The sequence below is a fragment of the Papio anubis genome, chromosome 3 (assembly GCF_008728515.1).
Source record: "Papio anubis isolate 15944 chromosome 3, Panubis1.0, whole genome shotgun sequence".
Taxonomy (NCBI): domain Eukaryota; kingdom Metazoa; phylum Chordata; class Mammalia; order Primates; family Cercopithecidae; genus Papio; species Papio anubis.
The window spans coordinates 127,259,987-127,287,267 of record NC_044978.1 but is presented as its reverse complement, the minus strand read 5'-3'; the positions used below and the strand labels follow the sequence as shown (position 1 = coordinate 127,287,267).

At 41.3% G+C, this 27,281-nt stretch overlaps 1 protein-coding gene across 2 annotated transcripts in view; it reads left to right on the top strand.

Moving 5' to 3' along the window:
- Positions 1-27,281, top strand: part of HPSE (heparanase) — a 42,840-nt gene that overhangs the window by 2,118 nt on the left and 13,441 nt on the right. For both annotated transcript variants that reach the window (XM_003898674.5, XM_021938454.2), the window contains exons 2-9: positions 10,847-10,992; positions 13,759-13,884; positions 19,971-20,144; positions 20,965-21,133; positions 21,780-21,827; positions 22,361-22,454; positions 22,901-23,007; positions 25,855-25,969. In XM_003898674.5, the coding sequence (XP_003898723.1) occupies positions 10,847-10,992; positions 13,759-13,884; positions 19,971-20,144; positions 20,965-21,133; positions 21,780-21,827; positions 22,361-22,454; positions 22,901-23,007; positions 25,855-25,969 (979 nt within the window). The remainder of the gene's footprint in view (positions 1-10,846; positions 10,993-13,758; positions 13,885-19,970; positions 20,145-20,964; positions 21,134-21,779; positions 21,828-22,360; positions 22,455-22,900; positions 23,008-25,854; positions 25,970-27,281) is intronic.

The window sequence follows — 27,281 nt, the reverse complement described above, 5'->3', positions numbered from 1 at the left end:
CACAGTGTTTGGCCCATAGTAAGTGTTTGACATTCAAACGAATTGTTTCTTCCTAGGACATGGTGAGCATTTGGTAGCCATTCACCAGTTTTCTGTTTTCTTTGAATCATAGTTAACCTCTCCTTTCCCTTGTGGCACTAGAATTTTCTGGTGGGGAAGAATCCTCACTTTTTGCCCTTCCTTTTAAGGATAGGAAGCTGATACTAGGCAGCAACTAGTTGGGGGATAGGAAGATTACTCCAGAGAAATACTGAACCACAGGGCTCCAGATCTCAGGACCCCAGTCTTAGCTTGCTGGAGTGTGGGGTGGCAGTGGCGGGGGGGGGCAGGGGGGGTTACTGAAAATGGGTGTGAAGTAGATGTCCATTTACTGAAATATGAGGACCCAAGGCCTCTTCTACTGCTGTAGCCAGCATATTCCCCAACCTCTCCCCAAGAAAGGGCAGACGTGGGTTCACCTCTGGAGTAACAGGTCCAAAAGCAAAAACATACAGTATGACTTCCAGGGTCTGGGCCTGATCACCCAGCAGTCAAGCTCCCCGCAATCGACTGACACCCCTCTAACACGTAGAACTTCCAATCTGCAACTTAGTGAGGATGATACCTTTATTCTTCTTAAATACATCTCTTCATTTCCCAGAGCACCCTTTCCCCCCCTCCTCTGCACCTTTTTGTTAAAGACTGGAGTATAATGAAATACTAAGAGAGCATAACGTGTGATACATAAAACTTTCTTTCTGGTTTACAAAACAGTTTATTCGTGTCCATAAGTGCTTCTCTCCAAGGCTGGCTGCTGTCTAAAAGAGGCAGGAACCCCCTCTCCTCATCTAAGACCTAGCTTCTAATTCGGAGTGTGAGGGTCCATCTCCCCAGGAGGGGCACAGGGCCCAATCAGCCCAGCCATCTCAGAAGACAACACTAAGCTTTGTAGAGGAGAGTAAGACGCCTGTTGTTTAATTTATTACAGTTCCTCAAAAGTGAAGATGTGTGGGCGGGATGGCAAGAGCTGAGCAGACGAAAGCTGAAGGAATAAGGAAAGAGAGGAGGACACAAACAGCTGACACTTCCTCAGTTCTTGTCATTTGCCTGGCCCTATTCCAAGCACCTTCTAGGTAGTAATCCGTTTGGTCTTGGCTACAACACTATGAGGTGACTACTTTTATCATCCCCATTTTAAAAATGAAGAAATTGAGGCTCAGGGAGATTAACGAACTTGGCCGCTGTTTGAAACTAGACTCTGATCACATGAGATAATAGTGCCCATAAAAAGGGAAAGCAGATTATATTTTTTAAAGGAAAGAGAGTAGATATTATGGTAGAAAAAGATTGTTTGGAAAGGAATTGAGAGATTGATATAATGAAAAGAAGCATTCACATGAGAGTAACAGTTTCAGGGCCCAAAACTTCATCTAAGGTACTTCAAAGAGGCCTAAGCAAACTTAGTCATATGGTGTGGTTCTAGCCTCCATGAAGGCAAATACATGGTGTACAGCCCAACTGCACACAAAACTTAAATACCAATGACAGAGCAATCTAAAATTAAAAAAATAGAACTTTCGATTTGTCATCTTCCCAGAGGGACTTAATCAAGAAACCAATCAAAATACTTCCTAAGCCCAACTGTGTGCAGAACTCCAGAGAGAGCCTGGCCCTGAATCAACACTGTCCAATGGAAATATAATATAATGTGGGCCTCATATGCAAGGTCATATGTAATTTTAAATTTTCTAGTAGCCATATTAAAAAGGTAAAAGGAAACAAGTGAAATTAATTTAATAATTTTATTTAGTTCAATATATCCAAAATGTTTTCTCAGCATATAATCAATATAAAAATATTAATGAGATATTTATTATTCCTTTCCTCAAACCAATTCTCTATAATCTGGCATGTATTACTTATAGCACTTCTCAGACTATATTTCTTTTTTTTTTTTCCAAGACAGTTTTGCTCTTGTCACCCAAGCTGGAGTGCAATGGCGTTACCTCGGCTCACTGCAACCTCTGCCTCCCAGGTTCAAGTTATTCTCCTGCCTCAGTCTCCCAAGTAGCTGGGACTAGAGGTGTGTGCCACCACGCCTGATTAATTGTGTATTTTTAGTAGAGACAAGGGTTCACCATGTTGGCCAGGCTAGTCTCAAACTCCTGACCTCAGGTGATCTGCCCACCTTGGCCTCCCAAAGTGTTGGGATTACAGGCATGAGCCACTGCACCCGGCCTCAGATTAACTACATTTCAAGCACTCAGTAGTCACATGGTAGTGGACACATGTGGTAGTGGACAGTACAGATCTGCATTTCAGTTAAGACACATATGCAAGCATAGTTCACTAATGCACGGTAAAAAAAAAAAAGTATAGTGCTGAGTTAGTGGTAGAAATCCTAACTACTGCAGAGCAAAAGTGGTACGAACAGCAATGTCAGTGATAATGCAACCAACCATGTTTGCTTTTCATTGCAATTTGCTTATTTTCCTTCAGCAAAGTTTATCTCTTTTTGCCAATTCAATAAATATTTACTGATAAAAACTTTCAGTATTAGATTCTTGCATCTTCGTAGACAGAGTTGCTTTTCCCATTTGGAAAATTACTTATCAATGTAAACACATGTTTTGATAACCAGTGTTGGAAAGAGGCGCAGACCCCCCATGTGCCTACTGATGGCAGAAATATCCACGGCCAAAGGGAAACAAAGGGCTGGGGGCAATCACACACCTCGTGTCTCCTAACTCCTGGGAAGTGCTGTCCCTCTGATTGAGCTCTTATCATCCCTTCCCCACTAACCCTATCCACTGTGCCCTGGAGCCCTTTGCGGGGTAACCCTGCTCTGTCCTCCTCACAGAATATCTCCTGTACCTCCTTGTCCAAGCTACAGCTTCGTTCTTCTCTGAAGACACCGTCTTCCCTGTAGCCCTTTTAAGTAGCGGCTGCACATTCTCCCATAGTCCAGTTCTTTTCCCGTTCTCCAGTCCAGCTTCTGGATGACAGCCCACTAGTTTGAACTCCACACTGCTGTAGTTCAAATCTCTTTTGATTTGTTACCTTGGGCAAATTACCTCCTTTTGTTCAGATTCCTTGTTTGTAAAATGACGATAATAATGCCACTTGCTTCATTGGGTTGTTTTGAAATTAAGTGAAAGAAGGCAGGTCAGTTCCCTACACACTCAGTTTGGACTAGGCTGATGAGCATTACGGATGATGCCATGACGCAGTGTGTGGTTCCTCATCTCCACATCCGGCTCTCATCCAGTGCTCCTGCTCACGGCACTCTGTCCTCCTCGTATTTACTCCCCCTTATTAACTGAAGACTAGCACTGATCTCACAGTTTCCTCTCCACTTCCAAGTCTCACCATCATCCTAGATGACTTCAAGTCACCTAGATAAACTGTCTCAGTTTCTTCACTCTCACATTTTTTTATATGTTGTAACAGATAATGTTACACTCAAGTTGTAACAGAACCAGCTTGTCCAGCTCATGAAATGTATGCGTTTCCTCTCAACTCTGTATTCAGTGACATCCTGTGGGTATCTGCAAATCAGACAGTGATTTGCACTGGTGAGAATATTTACCATGGAAACTGGCAAATACTAAAAAGCAGGGCACCTTTTTTTCTGAGAGCCAGACCACAGCTCCTCTACTCCGTAGCACCCATCATAACAATTTTTAAATACCTCCACTGAACAGCTTCCTCCTCTCTCTACTTCTTCCGTATCTGATTTGAGCTTCTTAATTTATCACATGAACCACTTTTGTGATAATAACCCCAAATCCCTGTTCCATTGTTCTTCCAGCTAAAATCCTAAAATCCTAAACCTGATTTAGTCCAACCATATTTTCTCTCTTTGGAATCTACAGGGTGGCCCAAAAATGTGGAAATTGAAGTATATTACTTATTAATTTTAACGCATATTAATAAGCCATTTTAATGCCTCATTTCCAGGCTCAGTGGCCAACCCGTATAGCTGGGCTAGTGAGCTCTGGGGGAGTGGACAGTTTCCCAGCCACATAGACTGATGTTGCACCAAACATTTTTTTAGCTTCCAGACTTCCCTGGCCCTTAGTGTTACCCTTAACTCTCCATTTCTCTGCCTTTCGCATTGTCTACTTTTTAAAAATCTCTGACTCCACCTTCACCTTATCATTCTTAGCACATCACCATACTTCTGCTTCCCAAAGAAAATGAGCAATTACTTCCTTTTCCTTTTCCTCCTGTCATCAAATCTGCAGACATGTCATGCCTAAGTCCAGCTTTCCTCCTTTCTCTGATCTCAGTCCGCTTCTTCCAGTTTTGCTCTGAATCCCGTTCCCTCCCCAACCCCCAAGGACTTTGCTCTGTCAGTCACCTCTTCCCTCTCCTGTATCTTCAACCCCTCCCTTTTTACTGGCGTCTTCCTCGCAGCATAGAAGCATCCCCAAGCCTTTCCCATCTCAATCACCTCCTCGCGCACTGTCTCTGCAGAAACCACCCCATTTCTGCCCTCCCCTGGGCAGCCAGTTCTTGCTGTTCCGCCCGCATGATGCCATCATCGTTATGTCACTAAAATCAATCTCTCCAACATCATCAATGGCCTTCCTGTGTTGGGAAACCTAATAAATACTTTATCTTATTTGGTCTTTGGTATGGGTTGAATGAGGTCACCCAAAATCCATATTAGAAGTCCTAACCCCCAGTACCTCAGAATGTGACTTTATTTGGGAATAGGGTCATTGCAGATGTTATTAGTTAGGATGAGGTCATACTGGAATGTGATGGGCTCCTCTTCTAATATGACTGATGTCCTTATAACAAAGAGAAATTTGGAGACAGACACACATATAGAGAGAATACCGTGTGATGACAGGAGTTACGGAATTGGAGTCAAAAAGCTATGGGAACTTAGGAGAAAGACCTGGAACAAATCCTTTCTTGTGCCTTCAAAGGGAGTATGGCCCTGCCACTGCCTTCATTTCAACTTTTTGGCTTTTCAGAACTGTAAGACAATACATTTCTGTCGTTCGAACCAATTAGTTTACAGTAACTCTGCCACTGCGGCCCTAACAAACTAGTACAGTCTCTTGGAGGCATTTGGCAAGGTTGACAATGAAAGCACTTTCTTACCTCTTTAGGTCTGTCGCCTTTCTGGGGGGGGGTGTTCTCTAACAATTCCTCTCCATCTGTCTCTCTAGCTTGTCTTCAACATTAGTGTTCCTCAGACTTCTGACCTAGGCCTTTTTTTCACTTCACGTATTCCCCGGGTGGTCTCACCCACTTCCGGAAATTACTTAAATTACTGGTCATGCAGGGCTATGCTGGAAACTATTTAACAACTGGCTGTCTGGGAGAAGGGGGAGACTGGTTAATGGGTTTTGCTGATTTCTGTAGTGTAAATACTCCCTCCACGGCCGGTTCCAAACTGCCAACAGTTTAACAACAGGCTCACAAAATTTCTCCAGATTTAACATTTGGCTTTCACAGGCCGACAACGTGGTACAGCCGACTCCAGCACACCTCTGCTTTCGTGTCAGAGAGAAGTAACTTATTTTTGTACAAAAGGTAAAATAAAAACACCTGCAGGCCCCCCCCTTTTTTTTTTCCTTGACAAACTGCTCTAGAAATAGAACAGCTGCAGCTTCTTTCATGCGTTCCTCTGTTATTTCCACGTCACTCTGGTGGTGGGATCATTTTTCCTTTATTTTTCTTGTATATGATTGAGATACTGTACCTTTGATCAATTTTAGTTTTGTGGCATATTTTGCAGCCATATTAAATCTAGTTTTTGTCAGAGGGCATCAATATTATTTTCTCAAAACAAGAAAATATTTCATTGCAAAAGAGATAAACAGAAAGGTCCTTAATACCAAAACTTTGAAACATGATTTCTTTTACTTGGCAGTGTCCAAGTGGTAAACCCAGATAGCATTGAGTTTTCATTTTGTTCAGGAAACAGTCTTTGGCCCCTACTTACCCCTACATCAGGCGGGCCTTGCTCATTCATTCACTAAAGTATTTATTCAACACCAGTGGTGTGCCAAGTACTTATCTAGGTATTGGGTGGATTCTGATAAGTCAGTCAGGTCCCTGCTCTCAGGGAACTTGCGGCAGAGATGAGGGCTGCAGTAGAGAGTAAGCCAAGGAAATGAACAAGGAAGCTGATTTCAGAGAGCAACGAATGCTATGAAGAAAATGAAGGCAGGGCAGTGTGATGGAGAGTGAACCAAGGTGGTACAGTTTGTACCTCTGAGGACCAGGCCGTGACCCAGGTCACGCACAGATGCCCGTCATGTGATGCCACAGCTCCTTTTCCAGGTGCTCGTTTCCTCCCACTTCCCCATCTCTTGCCCAGCCACGACTGCTTACAAATACAGCTAGAGGAATCTAAATGAGGTTCTTCTATCATCAAACCTAATCAAAATGCCAAGGAACAGAATTGGTGCCTGGTGGAAGGCAGTGGAACGGGGCCAGCCTGGAGTGGTTCTCTCTGAGGAATTCCTCATCTTGGTTTTAGGGCCATGCCTTGCAACCTGTGAGCTAGGGGTTTCCAGTCCCTGGTATTTCTACAGGACTTGCCTGTCTATATTCCCAGCCTATATGTGTCTCCTGAGTTCCAGGCACACAGGGTCAAGCACCTGATGGATGGAAATATGTTTTTTGGTGTTCCATTGGTATCTCAAATTCTACAAAACTTAGCGCCCCTTCTCCTCCCTGTTCCTCCCCATCTTCAATCTATCACCTATTCCTCATCCAGCAAATGATATTACCATCTTCCAAGGTGCTTCCCAGAAGTAATCCTTGACTCCTCCTCAACATCCAATTAATAATCAAATCTAGGCGGGTACAGTAGCTCATGCCTGTAATCCCAGCACTTTGGGAGGCCGAAGCAGGTGGATCATTTGAGGCCAGGAGTTCAAGACTAGCCTGGCCAACAAGGTGAAATTTGTCTCATTTAAAAAAAATTATTTAAAAAACCCAAATCTATTATTTCTACTTCTCAGTGTGTCTTGAATTGATCCATCTCTCCCCATCTCTGAGCTGTCACCTTACCTCAGTCCATCAGTTTTGTCTACATTAACATGACCAGAGTCTTGTTCCTTCTTTTCAGTTATTTGTACTGCAGCCTGTGATTCCTTTCTAAAATAGGTCTGGTGAGGTCTCTCCAACTGCTTCAGATCCTTCCATGGCTCCCCGTTGCCCTCATATGAAGTTGGCACTCCTGGACTTGTGGCTTACGGGGCCCTCCATGATGTGGCCCTATTTGCCTCTCCATTCTGTTCCCTCCCAGCCTCTCTGCCCCCCATCTCTAGGCACCAGCCACACCCTTCTGCTCATCAGTGGTGCCAGCTTCTCTTCTATCTCTGGTCTTTGCACAGACTTTTCCCTTCACCTGGATTGCTTTCTTCAATCCTACCCCACTCTCTTTAATCTAGATAAGGTTTATTCTTTTTGCATGTCTAGCAGTGAAACCATTTCCCCTGAAAAACCTTCGCTAACCAACCTCCTACCCTCAGCCCAAAGTCTAGATTAGGAGCCCCTCTAACGGTTTCCATAGCATTTTTTAAGAATTGCCTATTTACTTGTTTGTATCTGTCACTAAACTATAAATTGTATGAGAACAGCTGCTATTTCTGCCTGGTTCACCATTCATCTCCAGCAACTAGCATAATGCCTGGCGGAGTCGGCCTGCAACAAATATTTGTTGAATAAATTAACAGATGGCTTTACCTCCTTAAAATCTTGTTTTTTCCACCTATTAAAACAGACACAAAGGCCAGGTGTGGTGGCCCATGCCTGTAATCCCAGCACTTTGGGAGGCCAAGGCGGGCGAATCATCTGAAGTCAAGAGTTCAAGACCAGCCTGGCCAACATGGTGAAACCTCATCTCTACTAAAAATACAGAAATTAGCTGGGCATGGTGGTGGGTGCCTGTAGTCCCAGCTACTAGGGAGGCTGAGGCAAGAGAATCACTTGAACCCGGGAGGCAGAGGTGGCAGTGAGCCGAGATCATGCCATTGCACTCCAGCCTGGGGCAACAGAGTAAGACCCTGTCTAAAAAAAAAAAAAAAACCAACACACACACACACCAACTTGTATAATTTAAAATATCACATGCTTGTTATGGAACACTTGTAAAATACAGGAAAGCAATGAAAAAGTCTACTATCTAGCTCACCACATAATGATCATTGCTATCATCCAGGCATACTTCTCTCATATATAAATATATATTCTTTTATTGTTAAAATTACACTACAAGTACTATTTATTTTATTGTGACAAAATACACAAAACATAAAAACTTGCCATTTTAACCATTTTAAGGTGTGCGGTGTGGTGCATTCACCACACTCACATTGTTGTGCCAATGCCACCAGTATCTATCTCAGAACTTTTTCATCTTCCCAGACTGAAACTCTGTAGTCATTAAACAGTAGTGCATCCTCTGTTTTCCCCTCTCTACAATTTATTTTTATTTGGGTTCATACCAAACTGAAAATAGCTACTTCTTCCTTACCTTAGATCAGCATTTCCATTTATTTAGCCGCGGTTTTGAGGATCCTATGGCAGATGCCATCCTTCCTAGAGCTCTTTGGGGCTGTCAGGTGTTTCGGTCAGGGTGAATTCGGATTGACAACATTTTAAAATCTCACTTTATTCTGAGGTTCCTAGTGCCAGAGCCCACTGTATTTTTAGGGACTCACAAGTTACAAACAAAATATGGTAAGGAGGAATCACTGAAGTTTTAACACAAGAGACTTACATTTTGTTCAATTTCTATCTTTTGGTTTATTTCCTAAGCATAAAGAAATGCTTTGAAATTCTTATATAGCATATTTAATTAAGCATGGGCACATCTTAAAATTTTAAATTTTAGATCAGATCTTTAATTCCTAAGATATTAAGAGGTGCTGGCAATTTGGCCAGGCGTGGTGGCTTATGCCTATAATCCCAACACTTTGGGAGGATGAGGTGAGCAAATTGATAGAGCCTAGGAGGTGGAGGTTGCAATGGGCTGAGATCATGCCATTGTACTCCAGCCTGGGCAATGGGAATGAAACCTTGTCTCAAAAAAAAAGAAAAGAAGAAAGAAAGAAAAGAAGAAAGAAAAGAAGAAAGAAGAAAGGAGAAGGAGAAGGAGAAGGAGAATAATAATAATAATAATAATAATAATTGGCAATTAGTGCTCCAAGAATAATTTCCTGACTTGAAATAAACCTACATGTAGACAAACTAATTAGGCCATTCCAAGAGTTACTAGCATTGGTTTAATATGTTTTCAGAACATTCCAGGAAGCAGTGTGGCCAGCCTTGCATGTTTGATACTTCAGAAATGTATGACAGGTGTTTCTCTTACCCAGGTCTTCTGTTCTCTCAGTTTTGCTCATATAAATATTTATGAACATCCTCATCTTTTTGAGGGAGGGGATTATAGATCATTCTAATTCCATTTTCTAGCATTTGGTACCATTCTAAGCACATAATAGGCACCTATTCGGAGCATTTTTGGTTTGACAGAATATGCATTTAGAATTGTTCAAATTAGAAGTGTCAATGATGGAAATTAGAATCCTATATATTTGACTTAAATACATAATAATGATTTTCCTTGGTGGGGAATGGTGAAGGGAGGTGGGAGTTAAGGAGAGGAGAAGAGATCCTAAGTCATTTATAAACTTCTCTGGAAACACAGGTGTTTGAAGACTTTTTAAAAAGTCTTGCACCAAGTTGTGTGTGTGTTTTAAATAGACTTTGTTTTTTAGAGCAGTTTTAGGTTCACAGCAAAATTGAATGGAAGGACAGAGATTTCCCATAAACCCCCTGCCCACACACATGCATAGCCTCCTTCATTATCAAAATCGCCACCAGAGAGGTGTTTGTTCTAGTTGATGAACCTACACTGACACATCATTATTACCCAAAGTCCATAGTCCACAGCAGGGTTCACTGTTGGTGTACATTCTATGGGTTTCAGCAATGTATAATGACATGTATCCACCATTATAGTAACATACAGAGTATTTTCAGTGCCCTACAAATCCCCTGTTCTCCACTTATTCATCCCTCCCTCTCTGCATTTCCACCCCCATTTCGTGGTAACCGCTGATCTTTTTACTGTTCCATAGTTTCAGACAATCTGTTTTTCAGACAGACACAGAGCTGTCTTTCCCTTAGTTTCCATTCTGTCATTTCTTTTTCCCCATCAATCATAAAAGGCTATGAGTTTTTTAAAGTGTTGAACACTATCCTACTTGTCAAGTTAAAACGTAAGCTCCTGGCTGGGTACAGTGGCTCATGCCAGTAATCTCAGCATTTTGGGAGGCTGTGACAGAAGCATCACTTGAAGCCAGGAGTTCGAGACCAGCCTGGGCAACATAGCATGACCCCATCCCTACACACACACACACACACAAACACACACACGTGCGCACACACACACACACACACAAAAGCTCTTGCCAGAATTACAGCTGAAAGTTGCCCTCAGGTGCCTAGACCATCAGTCTTTCAATTAGATTCAGATTGAGATGCTTCCTGTTTTAAACAATGATTCCCTTTCTATCATGCCCAATAAGAAAAAAAATAAAAATTAAACAATACTGTCTGTAATCTCAGCTACCCAGGAGGCAGAAGCACAAGAATTGCTTGAACCCAGCAAGCAGAGGTTGCAGTGAGCTGAGATCGCGCCACTGCACTCCAGCCTGGACAACAGAGCAAGATTCTGTCTCGAAAACGAAACAATATGATTTCCTCCTCTAAGTCTTCCACAGACAAATGTTAAGAAATAGGTCCACCAGGAAAGAAGGAAGTAAGAATGTTTGACTAGATAGTCTTGGAAAAAATAGTTATACTTTCTTGCTTGTCTTCCTAACAGTTCTCCAAAGCTTCGTACCTTGGCCAGAGGCTTGTCCCCTGCGTACCTGAGGTTTGGTGGCACCAAGACAGACTTCCTAATTTTCGATCCCAAGAAGGAATCAACCTTTGAAGAGAGAAGTTACTGGCAATCTCAAGTCAACCAGGGTGAAAATTTTTAAGGATTAACTCTATATTTTAATTAACGTCAGTCTGTCATGAGAATGCTTTGAGAAAACTGTTATTTCTCACACCTAACAATTAATAAGAGATTAACTTCCTCTCCCCTCATCTGACCTTTGGAGGAACCTGAACAAAAGGAGGAGGCAGTGGGCAGGTTTCCTCAGCATGATGTTTGTCATGTTCAGTGTGAGACCTCACACACACACAAAAAAAAGATGTCCTGGATATAACTGAGAGCTCATCGTATTGTAAATATTAATAGAACAGTGATTGTTGCTGAAGGACAGAGCTGCTTGGAGACAGCAAGTAGGTAGAATCACATCAAACTAAAGAGAGTATTTCTAGCTGAAGATACAATGATAGATTGAAGGATATTTATTCTAAAAATAGAATGTGAGTGAAAGAGATCCATGATCACCTGGGTGAGTTTAAATATTTGGACTTCTGGGCTCCAACGTTAGATTCTGATTTGAGCAAGTTTGTCAGGGGATTCTGATATTGAAAGTCTGTGGCCTTCACCTGAGAAACCTGCCCTAGGGAGCCATGAAAATTTGTCCTGTCTTTCAGAAGTGCTATCAGACATCAAATGGTAGTTAAATCATATCTTAACAATTACTAGGATGGGCGCAGTGGCTCACACCTGTAATCCAAACACTTTGGGAGGCTGAGGCAGGAGGATCACTTGAGCCCAGGAGTTCAAGACCAGCCTGGGAAACATAGAGAGACCCTGTCTCTATTTTTCAATAATTTAAAAAGAAAAAAATACTGAAAATACTGTATACACCATTGAATTATAATAACATGTATATAATGTATATATTCATTATGAGGAATATTTGAGTATTTCATATATTATATCTTTTCCTTCTGTTTATTTTCTCCAGTTACGAAGTATTTAGAGCAATTCATCAGTATTTGGGGCTAAATTGACAGAATAGTAATTAGAGAAAATAGAAAAATGACAGATGGGTTCTCCTTGAATACCAGGTTGGAATGTTTATGAGCTTGTGTTTTGTTTTGGGGGTGGTTTTTTTCAACAGAGTCCCACTCTGTTCCCCGGGCTGGAGTATAGTGGCACAATCATGGCTTACTGCAGCCTTGACCTCTTGGGCTGAAGCAGTCTTCCCACCTCAGCCTCCTGAGTAGCTGGGACCACAGGTGCATGCCACCACACCCGACTAATTTTTAAATTTTTTGTAGAGACAGTCTTTCTATGTGATCCAGGCTGATCTCAAACTCCTGCACTCAAGTGATCCTCCTGCCTTGGCCTCCCAAAGTGTTGGGATTATAGGCATAGCCACCATACCTAACCTAGTTTCTGTTTAGACTTGACCCTTTCCCACCAGCCATGTGTGTCCACAAGATCTCATACGTTTAGACAGGAAACTGTTCTTTGCTCATCAGTTGTCTTCATCCTGTGTCTAGGAGGATGGTTGGTCGGGGAAACTGGGGTTATCCAAGTTCCTCTGAAACATCCTCTGTGAGCCCAGGGATGGATGAGGCATCAGCCACCAGCAAGTCAGTGTGCAGCTTTCCAGAAAGGAAGTCATCGGTCAGTCAGCCGGCCCTGGCAGCCAGCACCCAGTGACCCTGCTGTCTTGTGATAAAGAAATTATCTGCCTGACAGGATGGGGTGAATTTTTCTTTTTTCTTTCTTTTTTTGAGACAGGGTTTGGCTCTGTCGCCCAGGCTGGAGTGCAATGGTGGGATCTTGGCTCACTGCAGTCTCTGCCTCCCAGGCTCACGCCATCCTCCCACCTCAGTCTCCCCAGTAGCTGGGACCACAGGCACACACCACCACACCCAGCTAATTTTTTGTATTTTTAGTAGAGACAGGGTTTTACTATGTTTTCTAGGCTAGTCTCGAATTCCTGAGCTCAAGCTATCCATCCACCTCGGCCTCCCAAAGTACTGGAATTACAGGCGTGAGCCACTGTGCCTGGCCAGGGTGGATTTTTTTCAAGTGCACATGTTGTGGTCCGGGAAGTTTTGATGGTACCAAATTCAAAGGGAAAAAACGTCAACGGTTCCCACCCATCCTACCTCCCATGATGGCAAGAGGAAATCACCACACTGCAGATACAGTCCATGTAAAACAAATTGCTATGGATTTTGAAAGTGAACCTGAAGAGAACTGCACTGTGTTGTCTTCATTAGAGTTCTCTGGTAATGTCAAGCTTTTAAAATTTTTTTAGACAGAGTCTCGCTTTGTCGTCCAGTGTCACCCAGGCTGGAGTGCAGTGGCGCGATCTTGGCTCACTGCAATCTCTGCCTCCTGGGTTCAAGCGATTCCCCTGCCTCAGCCTCCCGAGTAGCTGTATTTTAGTAGAGACGAGGTTTCACCATTTGGCCGGCTGGTCTCGAAATCATGACCTCAAGTGATTCACCCATCTCAGCCTCCCAAAGTGCTGGGATTATAGGTGTGAGCCACTGTGCCCGGCCAGTAATTTTAAGCTTCTGAGGAACCCTCTGAATTGTTAAATAACTTGGAGCTATGTCCAACATATCCATGTTCAGTGTGTGTTCAATATTTCTTAGGAAACCTGCCCTTGGTTGTTTTCTTTGTGGTGATTCATGAGCCGGCAAATTTGACACGTGTTACAGAATATATCTTTTCTCTGCTCTCCTACCTCATAACCAGAACTTAATTATCCTGCTTTAGTCACATAAATAGCAAACTAAATAAACACATGGGATTTCAGCCTGCTCACTGTGAAAACAGATCCTCTAAATGATCTCTCCCACTTGCAGATATTTGCAAATCTGGATCCATCCCTCCTGATGTGGAGGAGAAGTTACGGTCGGAATGGCCCTACCAGGAGCAAGTGCTACTCCGAGAACACTACCAGAAAAAGTTCAAGAACAGCACCTACTCGAGTAAGAAATGAAAGGCACCCTAGAGGTGTTCCAGCCCCAAAGATATTTGAATAGATTGGACTCGGGCACCGATCTAGCAAGTCCTACAGAAGTTGTATAAAGCTGAAAATACTGAAGCATTTCCCAAACAGGAAATCCTGAACTCAAAACTTATTTTGTTTTTTTTCTTCATCTGACATTGCCTAGTAGCCACAGAGTGAAAGATAAATCAATCATTCATGATCTAACAATGACCTTCACTGCTCTAAAAAACTAGGCAGTCAAGGAAAACATGAATATATTCCTTATGTAAAATTCAAATACAGACATATAAAGGGCAAAATGTGAACATCATTCATACCTTGCTGTCCGTCCCCCTCCCAGAAATAACCCCCACTATGCATTGGTTTAGAGCATTAGGCAGGAGGGCCCTGAGTCACTCCAGACAGCCTTGGCCACCAAGCAACATTCTCTTTTTGTTTCCTCTGTGGCTTCTGCAAACACAGAGCTAGCTCAGCTACCCATTAGTGTATTTTCAGTCACTAAAACAGTCTTCCAGTCTTCAAATTAGGATGACATTGTCACATGGGGCTTTAAAGCAAGTGAAACAAGCAATCCTTATTTTTTTATTTATTTTTTTTTTTTGGAGACAGAATCTCGCTCTTGTTGCCCAGCCTGGAGTGCAATGGCGCAATCTTGGCTTACTGCAACCTCTGACTCCCGGGTTCAAGAGATTCTCCTGCCTTAGCCTCCTATTCATTATGAAGAATATTTGATTATTCAGTTCCTGTAGGGTAAAGATATTACCCCCGATCATATTATTGATTATTGAGTAGCTGAGATTACAGGTGCCTGCCACCACGACAGGCTAATTTTTTCTATTTTTTAGTAGAGACAGGGTTTCACCATGTTGACCAGACTCCAGGCTGGTCTTGAACTCTTGACCTCAGGTGATCCACCCACCTTGGCCGCCCAAAGTGCTGGGATTACAGGCATTAGCCACCGCACCTGGCCACAATCCTTTTTAAACTATGAAATATATTTTTATCTGAAGGTTCATGTTTATACCCAACTAAGGAATGATGTTGCCCCATATCTCAGTTAAAGAAATAACCTGCTCAGATACTTTAAACTGTTCTTTTGACTTTTGAAAATAAATTTTCTTGAAGTTACTGTACTTGTTTTGGTTAGTTAACATTATTCAAGTATAATAATAATTATACTTTAGTATATTTATATACTTACAAAGATAATAAATTATCCTTGTAAGATTTTGCTATGTACTACCTGGAGTTCAATGTATCAGATGGATTTCAAATTTATATACATTTTTTATGTATATGGTACAGAAAAAAAGGTGATCCATAAGAAATCAGAAAATAGCTCATATGCTAATAGCTAATGTTGTCCTCTAAAAAACCTTTTTTTTTTTTTTGCATTTTTAAGAGGGGGATCTACTGTGACACTTTAATAAGTATAATTAATTATTCAATGGAGTTTGGCATAAGGCAGGGCCATTTCAGATCCCATTAAAGGAATGACATGTACCACAGAACCACAGAAGTAAGGTCACATTTGTAATAAATCATTATAGCTCTGCTAGGAGAAGACCCGGTTGTATTAGGTAATTAGTGGATTTGCTCTTAAAACACATGTCCCAGAAGATATAGGTAAGTCTTGGGGGGTCATATTAAACATTACACCAATTTCTAAGACAGTTTTGCTACTTCACACGATCTTTCTGTTACCAAAATGGTAAGTTTCCAACTCCAAGACTTGGCTTTCATAGTTCCTACACCAGGGGAAATGCCTTCCTTTGCTAACTATGCAACTGGGTTAGTTAATGTAAGTCTGACTACCCTGTTGGCAATGCTAAAATATACAACAAATACAGAATTTTATTTGTATTTGTAAACATTTGACTTCCGGCTTGAAATTTTCAGTTTTCATGGGCACATCATGGAAACAGAAATCTGTGTTTAGTTTGGGCATCTACTCATTGCAGTGACAAATATTTTAGAAGCCAATAGGAGATTCCACACATTGTTGTGAACCTGTGGCTGAGGTTGGTAATGGCTGAGTGACATGGGGACATACCACAAAGGAAGAGGTAGCAAAAGGCTGCAGAGATAAGGACATGCTCATTGCTTAGCTAGTGGCCTGCACCCTTAAAACAGGTGTCCCAGACTGGGTGCAGTGGCTCATGCCTGTAATCCCAACACTTTGGGAAGCTGAGGCGGGTGGATCACCTGAGGTCAGGAGTTCGAGAGCAGCCTGGCCAACATGGTGAAACCTTGGCTCTACTAAATATACAAAAATTAGCCAGGCATGGTGTTGGGTGCCCATAATCCCAGCTACTCAGGAGGCTGAGGCAGGAGAATCACTTGAATTCGGGAGGCAGAGGTTGCAGTGAGCTGAGATTGTGCCACTGCACTCCAGCCTGGGCGACAGAGTGAGACTCTGTCTCAAAAAAACAAAAACAAAAAACAAACAAAAACAATACAAAACAAAAAAGCAAAAAACAAAACAAAAAAACAAGTGTCCCAGAATATATAGTACGTTTTCTAACACAGGTCCTCTTGAATGGTGTGTTCCACTTAAGTAGAAGATGACAAAAACATTTGTCATGAGAATATAGACTCACATTTTAAACCTGTTTGAGCAGGAAAAGGAAGCAATGTTACAGATGTAATGCTGGGTGTGACTGCAGAAAGGATGACTCCTTTATTAAAGTAATCATCCTGAGTGAGCTAACTCTTTGTAGTTCTTCTTCTCCACCTGTTCCCCTCATCACCCCATTCTTCTGTTGCCTACACCCAGGCCTACACTGGATGCTGACATAGACTTACACGGTACAGTCCAAGGGAAAGAGTCTGCCATTTTTTTCAATGTCTCATCTTGCTTATCTTCATTCCAAGGATCTCTCCACTCTTTATACAGTAAGAGATGAGAGTTTGGAAAAGTGTTGGGAATAAGATAAAGAATTGTAAGTTTTTAAATTGTTCTTCCTATTTTGGGGAAGGAGTAGGCTAGGTGGCTTTTTTTTTTTTCTTCCGAGTAGATGTGGCCAGACATGGTGACTCATGCCTGTAATCCCAGCACTTTGGGAGGCCGAGGCAGGTGGATCACTTGAGGTCAGGAGTTCAAGACCAGCCTGGCCAACACAGTGAAACCCCATCTCTACTGAAAATACAAAAACCAGCCAGGCTTGGTGGCATCCACCTGTAGTCCCAGCTACTCCAGAGGTGGAGGCAAGGAGAATCGGGAGGCAGAGGTTGCAGTGAGCCGAGATCGCGCCATTGCACTCCAGCCTGGGTGACAGAACGAGACTCTGTCACGGAAAAAAAAAAAAAAAAAAGAAAAAAGAAAAGGAAAGAAAAAAAGAATGGATTTGAACGCAGTCGTCAATAGCCTCTATTCCAGGAGATGTTACAGTTTATTATGTTATAGGGGTTGTATAATAGAATTTCAAGCTATGTAAATTCCAAGCACATTTGGAAGAATGAAGAAATGGAGGAAGGGTAAAGTATGAGTGCAAGCATTCCAGGTTTTTTGAAAATGTTATAATCTTTGTACAGGGCTAGTACAAAGTGCTATTTAACTGTAAGGGTTTTTTGTGATTTACAGACAGTTTTCACATGTCTCATTTCAACCTTGGTTTTACAGGTAGGCATGTGATGGTGCTTGTCCCAGGACTGTAGATCCATAGCTGAGGTTCCTGTCGGGTAAAGATATTACCTGCGATCATATTATAGTCTGTAAGTGGGAGAGCTGTGCCTGGAGCTCAAGTCTTATGATTCCTGATCCAGGGCACTTTCTACAACATGATTTTGAAATATAAAAGCCTATAATATGTAAGGCTATTATAATGAAATATAAAAGCAGGTCACTCACTCCTTGTAACAGGCTCTAGTAATGGTACTACCACCAAATGGCTGTGTGATATTGGGCAAAGACTTACCTTGTTTGGATTTCAGTTTCCTCCTAGAAAAATGAGGGTGGAGGTTAAGCACGGGCTGGTGATCCCAAAGCCTCCATACTGCCCAAAACTGTGGCTCTGAGATCCAGTAGAATTCTGGGTCACAGGACTCTAGGGAGCTTTTCAAACCCAAATGTCTGTCATTCCTTGATGGTAGGCAGCAGTTTATGGAAGTGGGTGACACAGCAAATACCAAAACACCTAAAGCAGCTTGCAAGAGTTGTTTCTGCCTAGTGGTCTTTACAGCTAATATTAAATAGTTAATTTTTTTTTTTTTTGAGATGGAGTCTTGCTTCGTCACCCAGGCTACAATGCAGTGGTGTGATCTCAGCTCACTGCAACCTCTGCCTCCTGAGTTCGAGCAATTCTGTCTCAGCCTCCCAAGTAGCTGGGACTACAGGTGCATGCCACCACACCCAGATAATTTTTGTATTTTTAGTAGAGATGGGGTTTCACCATATTGGGCAGGCTGGTCTCGAACTCTTGACCTCAGGTGATCCACCTGCCTCAGCCTCCCAAAGTGCTGGGATTACAGGCGTGAGCCGTCGTGGCCAGTCTAAATAGCTAATATTTAATATTATACTATGTTATTCAGGCCAAAGACTTAAAAACAAAACAAAAACAAAGCCACTTTTAAGGAGAAAGGGTGTAAGTTTGCCAGATAGATAGAGATCTTTTTTTTTAAACTACAAAAGTTCAGGAATGAATTACTCTTTAACAAACGACTGTAGATATACATGAAAATTGGAAGGACGTATTATGCATATGATAATCAATTTAAAGATAACACTTAAAATTATATTATTGCCACTCTCAAAATGTGATAATAGAACAGCTAATGGTTTAAAAAGCAGAGTACAGACGTTCCCAAACTTATGGTACCTTAATATCACAGAAAATTTTTTTACAGCACACCTAGGCCACAAAAAATACCTGTGTTTTGATTATTAAATTGTAAGGTCTACACCTTACAGTAGTAGGTCTTAATACTACACCTAATAGTAATAGGTCTTATGTTGTCCAGTAGATGTTGATGTTTTTCCCTTGCAAACTTAAAAGAGCCTATAGTGCCTCTGTGAATAGTATTGCCTGATTAGAGTTGAATTTCAGATAAATAATTCTTTTCATTTTAATTATTTTTCTTTTCTTTCTTCTTTTTTTAAATTTTGAGACAAGGTCTCATTCTGTTGCCCAGGCTGGAGTGCAATGGCATGATCATGGCTCACTGCAGCCTTGACCTCCCTGGGCTCAGGTGATCCTCCCACCTCAGCCTCCCAAGTAGCTAGCTGGGACTACAGGTGCTTACCATCATGCTCAGCTAATTTTTGTACTTTTTGTAGAGATGTGGTTTTGCCATGTTGCCCAGGCTGGTCTTGAACTCCTGGGCTCAATGATCCACCCGCCTCGACCTCCCAAAGTGCTAGGATGACAGGCATGAGCCACTGCACCTGGCCCCTGTGTTAAGTATTTCTTAACGGTTACATAAGACATACACTAAAAATTATGTATTGCTTATCTGAAGTTCAAGTTTAGGTGCCCTGCACTTTTAGTTGCTAAATCCTGCCACTGTACCCATGCATTCACTGGTGCTCCCCAACTTGCCTTGCACAGAGTTTGGAAACCACAGTCCTATAACTCTAGGCCAATTTTTTAATGTAAAATTTGATTCACTTTAAATTAATAAATCATATACAGGGATTTAAAATTGTTTTAAATATAATGAAAATTATTGAAATATTTTAAAACTTGTGACTAGAGATATTTAGATTACAAAGAGTGGGGTTTATGCTAACTAATGACAGTCTGGCCATGCATGTGGAGCACTGAGCTATAAATTATGGCTTCCCCAATTCTCCTGATATCACTTGAACAAAACCTAAGTGTCAGACCAGAGCTTCTGGTCTCTTCCATGGGACTTCATTCAACAGCTGGAGCAAATGAAATGAGATTGATTTTTTTTTAATTTGTCCAATTTTGTTGTCTCATAAACATAATTATAATCATTTGTTAGAATTAGAATTTCTTCAGTTTAACAACAGAAATAGGTATTCATTACGAAAAGCACATCTGGAGGCCTTCCTCATCGTGGTGCCAATCTAACCATTAAATTGTGACATTTTTCTTTTAGGAAGCTCTGTAGATATGCTGTATACTTTTGCAAATTGCTCAGGACTGGACTTGATCTTTGGCCTAAATGCTTTATTAAGAACAGCAGATTTGCAGTGGAACAGTTCTAATGCTCAGTTGCTCCTGGACTACTGCTCTTCCAAGAGGTATAACATGTCTTGGGAACTAGGCAATGGTAAGTACCCCAGGGAACAATTCATTAATAAGGAGATTCCCCACTAGCATTATTTCTTATGACATTCTTTTTAATATTAGCAAATAGACTTCTGCCTGGGCACATTCTTGCAAGTGCTCAACAATGCAACTTTTGGAAGTGCATATGGCAGAAAACTCCTACTGTATCTATTCCAGAACCTATTATTGCCAATCCCAGTTTATGTTACATTTGAGGTGAGAACCAGCTGGAGTCAGCAACCTTCCCAGCTCCTAAATTCCCTTGAGATTTTCAGAATCACTTAACCCTATTTTGCTTGGCAGACTGGACTCAGCAAAACTGGGAAGTCAGCAGTTTGTTTTATCCATCCCTTCTTTCCTCAGTTTCTCAAACGTGTCAGCTAATCTCAGTAACCGCATTGCAACCTTCGTTTCTGGACCCAGTGGTCTACAACCTGCCCGTATAGAATCCTACATGGGTCAAGCTCCTGATTGTCTTCACTCTTTTTTTGTAAAGAACTTGTAAATTTTAACTATAAGTCTTCATGATTCGCCACATGTATTCAAAACATAGAACAGGATTTTCCATAGAACAGGATTTTTTACTGTGTTACCCAGACTGGTCTCAAACTCCTGACCTCAGGGGATCCTCCCATCTCAGCCTCCCAAAATGCTGGGATTACGGGCATGAACCGTAACGCCAGACCTGGTTTTACTTTTCTTGACTTTGAATTACAAGTTTTTGTAATGTGGAAAATGTTTTGTTGCTTTTATATACTGCTGTATGTTTGCTTTTTAATACATTTCTCGATATATATATTTTGAGAATTGCTATCTTTCAGAACCTAACAGTTTCCTTAAGAAGGCTGATATTTTCATCAATGGGTCGCAGTTAGGAGAAGATTTTATTCAATTGCATAAACTTCTAAGAAAGTCAACCTTCAAAAATGCAAAACTCTATGGTCCTGACGTTGGTCAGCCTCGAAGAAAGACTGCTGAGATGCTGAAGAGGTAGGAACTAGAGGATGCAGAATCACTTTACTTTTCTTCTTTTTTCTTTTGAGACAGAGTCTTGCTCTGTCACCCAGACTGGAGTGCAGTGGTACAATCATGGCTCACTGCAACCTTGACCTCCCAGGCTCAAGCAATCCTCCCATCTCAGCCCCACAAATAGCTGGGATTACAGGTGCACACCACCACACCTGGCTACTTTAAAAAATTTTTTTTGTAGAGATGGGGTCTCCCTATGTTGCCCAGGCTGGTCTCTTGAATTCCTGTGCTCAAGCTATCCACCCACCTCAGCCTCCCAGAGTGCCAGGATTACAGGCATGAGCTACCACACCCAGCCACCACTTTTCTTAAAAAAAAAAAAAAAATCTGATAGACAATCCTCAATAGTCCACATGTTATTAAACAATTTGCTGCCTGCATACATGATTTACCAAAAGAGGAAATTTTGACAGGTTCAGAATATCAAGGGATCTGAGGCAAATGGCACCTATGATAAAATTTGCTATCAAAATTAGGAAGTTTGTGTTTACCTCATCCTAAAGCAGTAACCAGCCCATTTCTAGGGAATAAAACTCTCATGCATATATTGTGCATATATATGTATTATCATATGATGACTGAGTGATACTAAAATTTTTTTTTCTAGCTTCCTGAAGGCTGGTGGAGAAGTGATTGATTCAGTTACATGGCATCAGTAAGTATGTCTCCTATTCTTAATACTAGGAAAGTAAGGCTAGCTTTATTTATTATCTAGTATTCAAAAAGTTAGTTCCATTTAACTGCCAATTGACTGCAGTTCAAATAGGAAACAAATAGTGTCTCAAGTAGCACTGTGCTCCAATTTTAATATTAATAAAACGAAAATTTAAAGTTATTTTAAATAATGTAGTAATTTCTATAAAGATCACTTTATACAGAAGAACAGTGCCAATTAACCCATGGAACATATAAGTAGCTAACACCAATTGCTTGCCAAAGAACCAGTAATCCAGGAGTACATGTACTTGCCACTGTGTTTTTTCAAGACAGAGTAACTGATTTCTAGTTACTTGCATAGAATGGATTCTTCCTCATAACCCCCTTCCATCTTCGTCTTTCCCTAGTAGAACTTCTACCTTTTTTAACAGGTGAGTGGGAGAGGTAAGAAGAAGAATAAGGTCAGCAATTAGCTTAAAAGCAGAAAATAAAGTTTGTTATTTTTTTCTGAATATTTTCTGTATAATTTAGCTACTATTTGAATGGACGAACTGCTACCGAAGAAGATTTTCTAAATCCTGATGTATTGGACATTTTTATTTCATCTGTGCAAAAAGTTTTCCAGGTAATAGTCTTTTTAACATTTTTAATGTAAAACCAGAATCCTTATTTTATAGGCTAGCTAGTTCTAAATTCTATAGGTATGTATATTTACATGTTTTTCTAATTTTAGAGAACAAGTATTATGACTTATCCACTGTTAGTTTCCCCCTTAGCATTGGGTCTTACCCCATGTGTGTGATTAGAAACTTGAAATATTTCCAATAGCCTTTAGTAGAATTAACTCTCATAGATGATAAGAATAGGTTGGTTCACTTCATATTCCTTCCACAGCCTACTATTTCAGTAAAAGAAAATTTCCCATTAAATGACTGTGGACATATTTTATAACCATATAGGATGGGTAGGTCTAGGAATACAAAGTTTTGAATGTTGTTAATCTTCAACACCACAGTTGAAGCCACAGGTCAACTTTTTTGCAATTACCATGAATACTTTTCTGTTCTATAGGTGGTTGAGAGCACCAGGCCTGGCAAGAAGGTCTGGTTAGGAGAAACAAGCTCTGCATATGGAGGCGGAGCGCCCTTTCTGTCCGACACCTTTGCAGCTGGCTTTATGTGAGTGAAGCAGCGCTGGCCTTAGGGGTCAGAGTGCAGCTCTTCTCCATCCTTCTATTCCGCTGAAATAGCTCCCCAGCCAAAAAGCAGATCAAAGACAGTTTCAGTGACTGAGCCCCAAAATTCATGCCAGATTTTGCAAGAAAATGATTTACTAAAGCTTGATGGACATCTTTGACAAGTGTCCTAAATCAATCACTATAAGGATAAATTGTTTTAGAAATTTTGTCCTTTAATTATGGCCCATAAATATGTCAAGTAGTCCTTCCTCTAAAGAAGTACATTGTAAAATAATGCATATAGCCGGATATGGTATTTTCCTGTAATCCCAACACTTTGGGAGGCCAAGGTGGGAGGACTGCTTGAGCCCAGGAGTTTGAGGCTGCAGTGAGTTATGATGGTGCCACTGCATTCTAGCCTGGGCAACAGAGTGAGACCCTGTCTTTTTTTTTTTTCCCTCTGTCACCCAGGTTGGAGGGCAGTGTCACGATCTCACCTCACTGCAACCTCTGCCTCTCAGGTTCAAGCGATTCTCCTGCCTCAGCATCCTGAGTAGCTGGGACTACAGAATTATCACCGCACTGGGCTAATTTTTATATTTTTAGTAGAAACGGGATTTTGCCATGTTGCCCAGGCTGGTCTGAAACCCCTGAGCTCAAGTGATCTGCCCACCTCAGCCTTCCAAAGTGCTGGGATTACAGACATGAGCCACCACGCCTGGCCACACCCTGTCTCTTAAAAAAAAATGCAAGTTAGAGCATATTACAGCTTTGTCTCTCAGGAGGACACTTAGTGTATGTAGCTATAATTCATAGATTCCCAAGAAGTTTAGAGCCTAAAATATGAGGTCCCACCAGAGGGGCTATCATTGAATTTAAAGATTTATTAAATCATCTCATTATCCAACACGACAAACTTGATTGCTTTAAAATACTGGTTTAGTTACATTTAGTAACTCTGTTAGTGCTTTTAGTCTGTAGTGCTATATCCTCACATTGAGATTTGTGTCTCGGCTGGGCGAGGTGGCTCATGTCTGTAATCCCAGCACTTTGGGAGGTCGAGGCGGGCGGATCACAAGGTCAGGAGCTCGAGACCATCCTGGCTAACATGGTGAAACCCCATCTCTACTAAAAATACAAAAAATTAGCCAGGCGTGGCGGCGTGCACCTGTAGTCCCAGCTACTCAGAAGGCTGAGGCAGGAGAATGGTGTGAACCCGGTGAGCCGAGATTGTGCCACTGCACTCCAGCCTGAGAGACAGAGCGAGACTCCGTCCCCCCCCCCAAAAAAAAGCGAGATTTGTTTCTGTTTTCTCTTCCATCTTCATTCTTCTTTCTCTCATCCTCATTCTTATAAGCCTAGAATAAACCGCAAATCCTTTATGCCCATGGAAGCATGAGGAATAAAGAATGGAGATGTTTGTTTTGCCATTAACTAAAGATCTGGGGTGTCGGGGAGAGGGGGATAGAGAAGGAGAAGTGGAAAGAGGTGGCCATAATAGCTTAGGTGCAATCCTGCTTATTTTACATTTTACCCTTGCTGACGGCAACTTTTTCTTCAGCCCTCACACATTGTTTGTGCAGGGACCTCATAGGACCAGGAATTGTCTATAGGGGTGGGAATTTGTCTACTTTGCTTTGTGGAAGTTGTCTCACCCTGAAAGGGATACCTCTAGCATGGTAATAGTCTTCTCGGATTTGTTATCGTGTGGAAAGATGTAAAGGGAGGGATTCTGCTGCTGCTGCTGCTGCTGTTGCTGCATGCAGTCGCCATTTCATTTAAATGACTTATTTATAATTGATGACACTTTTCTGGCTTCCTGATAATTCCTCCCTCAAAGATGAATAAATCAGAACCAGACATGATGGCACACACCTGTGGTCCTGTAACCGCCCAACGGATTCACCTTGCCTGCTGTCTAAATAGAGCCGATTATCAAGACAGGAATTGCCATGGAGAAAGAGTAATTTATGCAGAGCCAGCTGTGCAGGAGACCAGAGTTTTACTATTACTCAAATCAGTCTCCCCGAACATTTGAGGATCAGAGTTTTTAAGGATAATTTGGTGGGTAGGGGCTTAGGAAGTGGAGAGTGCTGATTGGTCAGGTTGACGATAGAATCATAGGGAGTGGAAGTGAGGTTTTCTTGCTGTCTTCTGTTCCTGGATGGGATGGCAGAACTGGTTGGGCCAGATTACCGGTCTGGGTGGTCTCAACTGATCCATCCAGTTCAGCGTCTGCGAGATATTTCAAGTGCTGATCTTAGGTTTTACAACAGTGATGTTATCCCCAGGAACAATTTGGGGAGGTTCACACTCTTGGAGCCAGAGGCTGCATTACCCCTAAACCATAATCTCTAATGTTGTAGCTAATTTGTTAGTCCTGCAAAGGTAGACTGGTCCCCAGGCAAGAAGGGGGTCTTTTCAGAAAAGGGCTATTATCAATTTTGTTTCAGAGTCAAACCATGAACTGAATTTCTTCCCAAAGTTAGTTCAGCCTACACCCAGGAATGAACAAGGACAGCTGAAAGGTCAGAAGCAAGATGGAGTCAATTAGGTCTGATCTCTTTCACTGTCAGAATTTCCTCAGTTATAATTTCTGCAAAGGCGGTTTCAGTCTCAGCTACTTGGGAGGCTGAGACAGGAGGATCACTGGAGCCCAGGAGTTTGAGGTTGCAGAGAGCTATGATCACGCCACTGCACTCCAGCCTGGCAACAGAGTGAGACCCTGTCTCTAAATAAATAAATAAATAAATAAATAAATAAATAAATAAAATCAAGATGGTGTGCAATTAGAATTGAGCAATTTTGTTTCCAAACCTGAAGAAAGCTTGGTCTTGCTCTGTCCCAGGTGGCTGGATAAATTGGGCCTGTCAGCCCGAATGGGAATAGAAGTGGTGATGAGGCAAGTATTCTTTGGAGCCGGAAACTACCATTTAGTGGATGAAAACTTCGATCCTTTACCTGTAAGTGACCATTATTTTCCTAATTCTAGTAGAGCAGATTAAAGTCAACTCAGGACCCCTGGTGTTAACCTCCTATGAATAGTCAATCCTCTCAGTAACTAGCCAAATCATGAGATGATGAATTAGAAGGAGCCTTAGATATCAACCAATCTAATATTTTTTGTGTGTGTTTGAAGAGAAGAAATCAAGAGCTAGGAATAACTTTTTAAATGTAAGCCATTTGTGGTATAGTGTGGATTTTGTTTAAAAGGGGATAATTTGAAATTTTATGACTCATTATATAAGATAAAACAAGTTGGATTTTTAAATATTTTACAAAGTAAATCAAAGTTATAATTGCCTACAGTAATGCAAAGTTTCAAAACATTTTTTGTTATGAAATTGTGATTTATTTAACCTTAAAATGAGCCAGTACCATGTATTTGCTTAAAAATCTCATGCTAAGAATTTACTATTTTGTTAATAATCTTCAAGATATTTATGAATAAAGTCTCATGTCTAATCCTTCCTCCAACCTCATCTGGTGCTAAATCAGGAAATGTTTCTTCCCAAAAAGCCTTGTGGAAGATCTGTATGTCTAAATATATGTCAGGGATAATACAGATGTAGCCCTGAGAAGCATGACCTTGATTTTTATAGTCTAAAATGTCATTTGCAGATATCTATTTTCTAAGAATAATTCCTAAAAGAATTATTTGAATGTTGTAGGAAAGCTAAGAAATTTTGCAAAGAGCCTATGTGAAAATATAAGCTAGGCTTTTGTGGTTTGTGGATAGACTTCCCAACAAAATTGCTTTTTATCTATAGTGGCCCAAGCTTGTGGAACATATTACTCATCCTTTTTTAGAAAATTCTTAGAAAAGTGACCTTGCAAAAATGGAATTTATCTTTCCCCAAGTATATTCTGTCATCTATAGAGTTAAACTAAGCATAGTAATTTCACTAGACAAACATTCAAAATCTACTCCTCACCTTTTTATCTCATCCAAAATTTCCCAGGGCCCAGACATAAACCTTTGCCTTACAAACTCTTTGTATATACACTAAATATGCTTCTCCTTCAAGGTTCTCAATCAGCTAGAAAAAGGTGCAAGAGTAAATGGTACCCTTGACACTTGTAGATCCAAGGGGATTCGGCTTAAACTCACTCTACATGTCTGTGAATTTATTTTATTTGCATGACAGTCCTGTGGGGTGGCAAGGCAGGTATCTTGGATCCATTTTTTAGATAAGGAAGTTCAAATTAAGAAGAGGTTACATGATTTACAGGAAGCCACACTGTAGTCCTACGTTACTCTTAAAACTCCCATTC